The 10,585-nt window shown below is 38.6% G+C and overlaps 1 protein-coding gene across 2 annotated transcripts in view; it reads left to right on the top strand.

The window, feature by feature from the left end:
* Positions 1-10,585, top strand: part of NPHP3 (nephrocystin 3) — a 28,502-nt gene that overhangs the window by 15,510 nt on the left and 2,407 nt on the right. For both annotated transcript variants that reach the window (XM_054191594.1, XM_054191595.1), the window contains 10 exons: positions 577-741; positions 1,256-1,353; positions 2,185-2,307; positions 2,660-2,849; positions 2,992-3,233; positions 3,631-3,706; positions 4,873-5,000; positions 7,212-7,452; positions 9,431-9,556; positions 10,461-10,576. In XM_054191594.1, the coding sequence (XP_054047569.1) occupies positions 577-741; positions 1,256-1,353; positions 2,185-2,307; positions 2,660-2,849; positions 2,992-3,233; positions 3,631-3,706; positions 4,873-5,000; positions 7,212-7,452; positions 9,431-9,556; positions 10,461-10,576 (1,505 nt within the window). The remainder of the gene's footprint in view (positions 1-576; positions 742-1,255; positions 1,354-2,184; positions 2,308-2,659; positions 2,850-2,991; positions 3,234-3,630; positions 3,707-4,872; positions 5,001-7,211; positions 7,453-9,430; positions 9,557-10,460; positions 10,577-10,585) is intronic.

A 10,585-nucleotide genomic window follows, 5' to 3' on the forward strand; every position in this document is an offset into this window, starting at 1 on the left:
GTCTCACGAAAAAGGACTTTTTCACTATGATGTGATACAGAATTAGCGCTTACTTGCTGATCAGTACCCTGATCCAATGACTAACTACATTAAGCATGGTCAATGTAATCAAAACATGGTATTTTGTGAGTACAGGGCAGTGCATATTAGATTTCTGATTCCTCTTCTACCTTTGCAGAATTTCCCTGTCGTGTGGAACATTTTTTTTGAGTAGAACATGATACTCCATAATTGATAGAAGTTCTTTGGTGCTGGCAACATAAGACCTTCAACGTATTTTACTGAGACGGAAGTTCCTTATGATAAAGTAGTTATTTTTCCCCAGCGTTTTAGAGGAAAGTCTAAGCAGCTGTTTGTTTGTCCCAGACTGCTTTATCTATTAGGATATTAATCCATAAGCACCAAGGACTGTTCTTTGAGGACAGAAGAGGTAAAGGACTTGTGTAGGCAGGGTTTTTTTCCCTTGGCATATAAAGTTATACAGTAATACACAGTATTTTTCTTGGAAATTCAGCATAACTAAGCTCTGCAGGAAATATTGCTGACTGTATAAAATAATTTTTCTGCTTTATGTAGATACTGTGTGTCATCGGTGTTAGCCACAATGGTGTGAGTGAGTCAGAGCTGATGGAACTTTACCCTGAATTGTCTTCTGCAGTGTTAGCCTCGCTTGTTCACAGCCTGCACAAAATGTGTTTGCTGACATATGGCTGTGGTTTGCTGAAGTTCCAGCACCTCCAGGTAAATTTTGTCATTCTAAACATGTGCAAGTGAAACTCCACCCCGTAAGCCCCTCCTGTTTTTTAGATAAGTTCTGTTGTTAACTAAGTAGGCCATGATATGTTTGTGTTTGCTCATCCATTTTACTTAACATCTGGTCAGATGTTAGAATCACCTTGAAAACTACTAGAGCTGTGATACCAGTATTGATCAGTAGTGTTCAGCAGTTGAAAACTTGGCGTTTCAAACCTTCAGAAATTTCTGATCTATTAGTTGTTAACCTCATGTGTCCTAGAAAATACTAGTACCACAAAAAACAAGCAGAATTGAAGGAGAAGGAAATATTATCTGAATAACCAGAGCTTTGGTCTAATATAAGACAATCTGTTTGTAGTGCCTTTGTCATAGAAAGATTTTCAGTTCTGCAACACAAGACGTGTTCCATAAAGAAATCTCGCATAGCACCCTGTGTATCATCAGCACTTAATAAGCGAATGAAATGCATTCTCTTTCGCTCAATTATACTTTCTTTCAGGCTTGGGAGATGGTGAGAGTAGAGTATATGGAAGAAGGTGAAAATGTTATTTCTGCCTATAGACAAAAACTAGTGGAGTATTTCACCATGCAGCTAAGGTAGGTCAGAATTTCTCAAGGTGTGCTAAATTGCAGGCTTTATGCCTCATGGATATTTTTGTTTTCTTCATATAGCTTCTTTGATTCAGTTTAGTAAATTATTATGGCAAAATAACTCTGTAAAACCTTAGTTGTCAGTTTAGCAGTTTATTATTATTGATAAGTTGTTTTTAATCTTGGAAAAGATTGAGGACTATGAAGGGGAATAGGCATACAATAAAGTTATGTGAAAAGGTAGCGCGTGAATTTATAGCGCATCAGTTATTTTGTGGTAACTGACCCCATGTGGGTTTTTAACTCAGTAAATGCTTGGAAATTTGAGGTTGCTTGGAACTTGAAGAAGCAGCAAAAGACCCCTTGCGTTCAGCAAGCAATTAGCACATACACAAGAGGAGATCCAGTAGAACAGCTGAAAAGCTACAAATTCATATCCGGATTGAAAACTGATTTGCATTTACAGTCCTGAGTTAGTGTGTCCAGCTGTGGGCTACTGCTTACTGCTTCTTAGAGCATGGACTGTTGGGTAGCAGAAAGCCGAGAGGGCCACAGTGCACCAGGCAAAGTAGGCACAAAGGGACAATGCGCTGCTGCGGGGCTGTAGTCCTGGTGGCAGGAACAGATCAGCCCCTACGGGAGTGGGGAGCAGCTTCCTGTGGGGTAACTGGGCGAAATTAAAATGAAGATGTGTGAAAATGGAGTACATAGGTCTTGTAGTAGTCTGTTTAGACATTCAGGTATGGCAATTGTATGCTTGCCCAGTTTTCACATCAAATTGACAAGTTCTGTTAGGCCTCTCGGAGTTTTAATTTTGATTTGCTTTTCTTTCAATAGTCGAGACCAAGTGACTTGGAGAAGTGCAGATGAACTTCCCTGGCTCTTCCAGCAGCAGGGTGATAAGCAAAAGCTGCACAAGTGTCTTTTGAATCTCTTCGTATCCCAAAACCTTTACAAAAGGTACAAAGGTAGCCACTGCTTTGACAATTAAAGACATTTTGAAGTAATTTTTTTGTCAATATAAATCAGGAAATGGGAGATATAGATTAAAGGAACTTAAATAGTAGATGCTGAAATGCTAAATGCAATTGTCATATAAATCATTATTTTTTTTTTAATATGTTACACCTGGGGGTTGGTAAAAGGGATAAATGCTGCTGTTGAACAGTATTAGTCTTCATGGATTGCCTCTGTAGACATTGTAGCATAAAGACAAAAGTCATGCATATGGCCCTTTTCTTCTAAGCTAGCATCATTCTGAATAGAGGGGTATCAGAGATAAGATGAGCTTCTTATTTCCTTGTTAAAACAGGGGACATTTTGCAGAATTGCTGAGTTACTGGCAGCTGGTTGGGAAAGATAAGAGCTCTATGGCAGCTGAGTATTTTGACTCTCTGAAAGAATACGAAAAAAGCTGTGAGGGAGAGGAAAGTATGATCTGCCTGGCCGATCTTTATGAGACCCTGGGACGGTTTCTTAAGGACCTAGGTCTTCTCAGTCAGGTGAGTACATTTAGAGATTGTTGTAACAGCAAGGAGGCGAATTCAGCAGAGCTCAGTGTGTGATTTCTGTTGTGGTTGTTAAATTACTGTAGCATACAGGATGCTGCCTGCCACCATCATATTCCGAATTTTGTTGTTACAGGCTGTAGCTCCTCTGCAGCGGTCTCTGGAGATTCGAGAGACTGCGCTGGATCCAGACCACCCAAGGGTGGCGCAGTCGCTCCACCAGCTAGCAGGAGTTTATGTTCAGTGGAAGAAGTTTGGAAATGCTGAACAGCTGTATAAACAGGCGCTGGAAATCTCTGAAAATGCTTATGGAGCTGAACATCCTCGGGTAGCCCGCGAACTTGATGCACTTGCAACCTTATACCAGAAGCAGAACAAGTAAGATTAACTACACTGGGGTTTTTCTTTCATGTGGAGGTGGTACAAAAATAACAGCAGACATTTTCTTCCTGAAGCTAGAATGTTTCTTTGATTCTTCTTTGGAGTTTCATAACTTCCAGTGCAACCATGAGCATCCTCTGTGTGTTCTTGTAGCAAGCCATGCAGTAAGGAACAACATTTGTGCTTAGTTTAACAACAGACTCCTAGCAAGTTAGAGATAAAGCAGGAGCATTGTCTGGCCCTAAGGATTTTGGACATTTTTATCTTTTGACAAGAAGTGTGATTCCCCCCCCCCGATTCTTAAAATCTGCTTAAATTTGTAAACTCAAGTAACTTAGGAGCTTTCCAAAATACTCAGTGATGCTACACTAACACCATCAATAACTCTTTTCAGATATGAACAAGCTGAGCAACTGAGGAAAAAGTCCTTCAAAATACGCCAAAAAGCAGCAAGGCGGAAAGGCAGTCTGGTAAGGAAATTTTTAATATTTAAGAAAAAAGTGCAGGGCATGTTTGGCCTTGGCTAAATAGATGATAAAGTGAGTCTGCTGACAAAGCTCCAATGCTTTTCATAATTGAGGGCATAAGTTAGTGAAGTAGTTTAGCAGCAGCTTTGGTAACTGTCATTTCAATTCTGCTGGAAGTAGAGATGCATCGGTACAACTGGCATGGGATTGAGAGAGGTAGAAAAGAAATAGTAGATATATATGTTTCAGGGGTGCAGAATTATTGCTGATAAAATTGGCTTTCAAAGTGGCAATGGAAAAAGATGTTCTCCAGAATAACTGGGGCATTTATGCTACAAATACTGGTGAACACAGCGCTTACTGCATTAGATAATCCCACTAATATTAGGTGTCATACTGAGTTTTTCCTTTCTTTTTTTTTCTTATGTGTTTTTCAGCTAGAGAGTTCCTCTTGTCATTCTTGAGCTAAGGCTTTGTTTGTTGTGTAGTGCCTGTACTATAAGTGTTGAGCTAGAAACTCCAGAGCCCTAGTTATAGCTCTAATGAAGGTAGTGAAAAGCCATAGAAATGTTCCTATTTCCACAGTGCTTAAATACAAAGGAATTTGGATCATGAAGATTTTGTTCATTTTTGTAATGAGTTCTGCTGCACAAATATTTTTGTTGAGACTGCAAAGACCAAGACTAGGCTGAGCGTGTAACAATGGCTGTACGTTTTACTTGTAATTAACTTTGCATGTAAGCATTAGCTTGGCAGCCCATTTTACAAGGATCCATCTAAAGCCTTGATTAATACTTTATATATATTTGTATGTGGCATTTAGGATAGGAGATTAACTTGATTTTAAGTTTTGAGCTTATAAACTTAAGAATTTGATCTGAATTGGTTATTTGAACTGCGGAGTTTAAGCAAATTGGCATGTACGATACAGGGAAAACAGCTGTACAACAGCACAGTAACGTAAATTTCCTGGAAGCGTGTTTGGTGAAATTCACTGTTAAGATTGTAAGTAAGCAGAATGCCCAAGTGCCATTCAGTTTGAAAACAGTTTAAGTAGATTTATTGTGTTCTTTTGGCACCAAACTGAGTCTTTTTTGATTTTTCTGTCTTCAGTTGTAAATGTAAAATGTGATGGTGATTGGCTTACATTACCTTGTGCTTTGCTGTAGTGTGGCTTTGCTCTCCTGCGTCAGAGAGCCTTGCAATTGGAAGAGCTGACGTTAGGAAAGGATACACCAGATAATGCTCGAACCCTCAATGAGCTTGGAGTCCTCTATTACCTGCAGAATAATCTTGAGTAAGTTGTATTAATTGTGACACATCCACTGAGTGTTCTCATAGATCTGAATGGAGGCAAAGCACTGAGAACTAGCATTAAATGTAGACACATGATCAAATACTCATCTTCCTGTCCCTGATTCATTCTACTGGGTTTTGTTTACTGTGAAATTCACTCATATTTACTAGATTTGATGCGGTTAGCGTGTGAGTATTTAGTAAGTCAGTGCATTTCCTGCATTCATAATTGGTGTCCCATAGTTGAAGTTAACTAACCCTCGTTGCAAATACTAGTTCTCTCTGGAAATTTATGCCACATCTACTCAGCTTCACTGTTTTATGACCTTTCTTTGTAGTGTTCATCCTTGAACAGCAGGATGTTGTTTTTCTGTTGTCTTTCTCACTCAAATGCCAGTATTGCAAGAAATCAAGAGTTGAATATTCACAGTACTTGTAATCCTCAGGCTCTTACCCTGCTGGCCCTTTTAAGGGTGAAAGAAGACAGAGCAGAACAAAGCAGATAAAGATAAGCAGGGATATTGAAGAAGGGGAATAAAAGGTGCAGAACAGTTCTGATTGCATGGTTAACCACTCTTCACATCAATTTCTTCAGTCCACAGAGTAGTCTAAAACTGTGTGTTGTGAGGGAATTGTAAAGTCACCTTGAATCCCACTCTACCAAACTGAATCTTTTCAGAGAAGAAAGAAAGTGCACAGCGAAAAAGCACAGAGTAACTTCTGGAAGTATTTTTATGTTCTTCCTATATATGACATTTTTGTCACCAGTAGTTGTTGAATAACTACAGAAGTATATTGTAATTTAGGATCTGCACACAGAATCTCTGTTAAATGCAGGACCTTTACAGTGAAGGAATTGATTTTTAAGAGTTGTTGGAAATGTGGGTTTTTTCGTCATTTTACCCTCAAGAAGCGACACCGAAGTGATTGATCATAGAGGAGTGTTATCTATCTAATCTCATACAAGATCATTTTATATTCCACATTATTCATCTGTAGTTCCTGTCCAACATAATCTACTTTTTAGAGTAACCGTATCTCCACTATTTCATAGGTGAGCAAAAGTATAAACTTTATTCTAGGGAAGGTTTAAGTAATTTTTTTAATGGATATTGAGGCTCTGTTCTGAATCGGCAATCCAAGATTGAATTTTTTGATCATTTGATGCAGTTCGGATGAAATCAATGGTAGAAGAGTATGTCACTTCATTAGTTGATATACGTTATATCACACATCATCGTCGAGCCCTTACATGGAGTCAACACCTTTTGACGCTTGTCTAAGAGCTCCAGAATTGAACCTACAGTTCTGTGTATAAATGGTCATCTTTTTCTCTAATGCGAAATGGATTTTTCCAATTTACTAAGTTGACCTCTTGGGAATAGTGTCACACAGAATTTGTGCATGTGTCAGGATGACAAACTGCCTAGTTATAGTGGATGCTGCCAGTATTATGTGGGGATCACCCATTGTTTGTGATAGAGGAACTGCTGTAAATCTGTAATGGAATAGTAGCCTGCTACTTTAGGGAGATAACATGTGCTCTTTTGATAGGAAAACACGTTACACAGAGTCTTTTCTACTTTGTCACTTCTAGACAGATTCTACTATGAGAATCTAGCTCGTGACTATGTAAAACCTGTTCCAGTCTCTCCTCCTTTGGTATGAAAGCTGTCTGCTGAACCCTGAAATAACGTTTTATATTTTTTAAAGCTACTTCAAGAACATGTAGTGTGTTCTGAACCTTTACCTTGGATTCCACTACTGCTTTATCCGTGGGAGTATGTGACTGCTATGAGGAGTTGCCCAGAAGTCAGTAGAGTGTTTTGAATAAGGAAGGATTACTTGCGTAACTGAAGATATAGGTTGAATTAAAGAAAAGAGCAACTGTTCGGGTAGTGTAATGTTTGCACAAATCTGCTAGACTGGCATTTCAGTCCTTTGCAGGGGGACTCCCAGGTTTGCATGGGAATATATTAGCTAGCTCTCTGTCTGCATTCTTATGCCATAGTAGGGCCATGGTTGGGATGTGTAGTTCCTCACTGCGTAATGAATTGCTGATCTGGCATTCATTTATTCCAAGGGAAGTCCATTACCAGATGTCAGTATCTGTGCAGTTTCCAAGGCTGAGTTTGTTCCGTTTCAGACAGTCACTTCAGCCTGTACAGATGTTTCCTGCTTTAAAATATTGCTGAACAAATGTGTTCTGTAGGACAGCAGAGCTTTTTCTGAAGCGCTCCTTGGAAATGAGAGAGAGAGTCCTGGGACCTGACCACCCAGACTGTGCACAGTCTTTGAACAACCTGGCAGCTTTGTACAATGAGAAGAAGCACTATGACAAAGCAGAGGAACTCTATGAAAAAGCTTTAGACATCAGGAGGAGAGCGCTGGCTCCAGATCATCCCTCCTTGGCTTATACTGTGAAACACCTGGCAGTGCTGTACAAAAAGACGGTAAGCACAAGCCTGTTACCTGTTCTCATCACCTAAATTAACTGTAATGTCTTCAATCCAAAAGGAGTGGGGCATGGGAATTTTGTCAGCTATTGGTGTTCTATACACGTGCATAAAAAGATGTAGTTAAGTGGCCTCAGTCTGTTTCCAAAAAGCCCAGTAGCTTTTTCAAAACACACTTTGCTGCTTAAAGAAAAGCTATTTATGAATAATGTCTTCAGTGTCCAGCTGCTCAGTATTCACCAAGAATTTCTCATTTGGTTAAAAACTAGTGTTTGTCAGCTGCAGTGAGGGAAACTCTTCACAGCTGTATTTGAGTTCTCCGCTGTCTGCTATGTGACATCCACAAACAAGAGTTTGGTCACATGTGTCTTAATGCAAAAATCATGTTTTGGGGTGTAGGAATAGTTCTTTTTACACAACGACCTTGAACTTTACAGTCAAATTAAGAGTAACTACTTGAAGGCTCAAGTTATGAGGGAGATAGGACTTTTCAAATAAACTGTCTGGCTGGGCCACCTCCAGCTCGTGTTGATTCACTGAAAGATAAGAGTTGTTCCCCTCTGAAATGTACTATGGGGAATAACATCTAACAGTAGTATAAACTTCTGTGTTTCATCACTTCAAGATGTTTTATAAATATTTGTGTTTGCAGATGGTCATTCTAACCATTTGATATCACCAGTGTAAGAGAGATGTAAGGTTTCCAGCTGTTGAACCAAGATCAAATTCACAGGATGACTGGAAATTTTTTTCTTTTATATTTTCACATTTTACTGTTCTTCAAAGAGAAAAGAGTTCTTGAAGATAATCTCTTGGATCAAATGCTCCTGAGTTTTAGCTCAATAATTGTTACTTGCTCTTAGGTGCATGAAATTGTTGTGGGTCACATATTCTCTGCTCACTTCAGCTTCTAATTTTGATGCTGCTAGAAAGTGCAAAAGCACTCAATATTTGCATCAAACAGCTCTTTGCTAGTTTGAAGAGGCATAACTTAAAATCCATGGTGAATTAGTGACACAGGGAAGAGTTGAAGAAGAGAAGGGACAGGAATCAGATGTAGAAAATGACAATTATTTATAGATAGGTATTTATTCAAGATGAATTACTGATTATTTTCAGACTGTGGCATGGTAATGTTTTGAAATAGCAAGGAGAAAATATGATTTAAATTTTGCTATTGTAGTGAACCATTATACAATGGACGTTTGCAGTATTTAATTTCTAATTGCTATTATATGTGAGAATTCATATGCTAATAATAGAAGCCTAAGCATCCTTCTGAAGTATATCCAGTTAATGTGTGGGCAGATTCAAATTTGGAGGAAAACAGATTTGCTGGAAAAATAATCTAGAGTGAAACTATTTGGAATGTGAGACGGATATTTTAGAGAAACCAAAGTCAAGAAGCCAAAGGCTCAATATGGTGAATGAGAAGCAACAAGTGCTTGAAATGGCATTGGACGCTGCGGGGCTGTTCCAAAGAAGATGGTGTGAACACCACCAGTAAGCAGAAAACTGCTCAAAAGTTAAGGCAGCTACATTCCCATTCCCATATCACCAGCCCTTTAAGACAAAAAAAAAAAAAAAAAAAAAGAGCTCTCTGCTTTCATTTATGGCAGGATAAGGAAATACAAATGGAGAAAATTATTTGGATAAAAGGACAACTGAAAATTCTTTTTAACAGCCCTCTCAAGGAGAGACTTGTGGGGAAAAAAATAAATTAAAAAAGAAAGAAATAGACACAGCTGAGAAACACATTAACTGTGAATTGAATATGCTCGGTATTTTGGAAAATTAGGTCCTAATAAATATTCCTGATAAACAATCTGTGCAGAATATAGCTATGAATTAACCAAAGTTAAACCCTTATTCTGGGAACAGTTACATCTTCTCCAAGGCTTTTTGTTTAAAAGAGATTTTACTGTTACCATTTTGACACAGGAGAGCTGAATCACTTTTTCCCTGTTATTTCTAGGGAAAACTGGACAAGGCTGTTCCCCTGTATGAACTAGCGGTTGAAATCCGACAGAAGTCGTTTGGCCCAAAACACCCTAGCGTAGCAACTGCTTTGGTGAATCTGGCTGTCCTTTATTGTCAGATGGTAAGTTTTTCATGTCTTAAATGTTTATTATTCCTCCCTCAGTCTTTTTTATTATTTGTACCTAAATGATACCAAAGAAACTTGATCATGTTTAAAAGGGAGATTCCTTATGAGACTTGCAAATTCTTAGGTTCCATTTTAAAACTTGAAAGGATATTTGGCAAGGAAAATGTATGCAGGGAACAGATAATTGCTGTGCCTGGTATTTTACAAGGACACTTGGGCTAATGCTCTTTAGATAATTCAAAATGCCCACGTGCTTTATAAGACTAGAGCTGGAGTACAGCATTTTCAGCGGTACGGCGGTTATCACAGTATGAGGAAACACAGCTCCACCGCTGACTTGGAGGGAAACGTAACCCTTTGAAATTTATGTCCGTGAATAAAGAGTGCCCACCTTGATCAACCGCAGCTCTCTGTAACTAAAAATCTGAGAAAGCTGTAGACTTTTTCATCTGCAACTAACGTGAGATTCAAAGGAGATGCAATCAACTTGCCAGATTCCTTATTTAGCATCAATAGGGTGAGCTGTAGGTTGTTTTTTTGTTTGCTGTATTTCTGCAATCTGCATATCTGATTTTAAGTGGGGATTAAAGCTGCCTTGGGTAAAGTTAAAGAGCATTTGGTAACTCAAAACTTTCAGGTCAGAACTTAGATTTTCAAAACTGCCTAGGAAGTCCAGACCCTAATTATTATAATATTAGTGGGAATTGCATTTCCAAGTGTAAGCCAATTGCTTTGACAACCTCAATTACCATCCTCATTTGTCAACAGTATTGAGAACTCAAAACACCTTTTTGGTTAAATATGCATGACTTTGTGTCTATTATGTATTGATACTATGTTGGAAAAAAGAATAGCAAATGCAATATACATCTGTAACAAAACTTTCTACTATCTGAAGAAAAAGCAGGTCGAAGCTTTACCTCTTTATGAACGTGCGTTAAAGATTTATGAAGACAGCTTTGGCCACATGCATCCTCGCGTGGGGGAAACTCTGAAAAACTTGGCTGTGCTAAGGTAAGATGA

The sequence above is a fragment of the Rissa tridactyla genome, chromosome 2, assembly GCF_028500815.1.
Source record: "Rissa tridactyla isolate bRisTri1 chromosome 2, bRisTri1.patW.cur.20221130, whole genome shotgun sequence".
Lineage (NCBI taxonomy): Eukaryota > Metazoa > Chordata > Aves > Charadriiformes > Laridae > Rissa > Rissa tridactyla.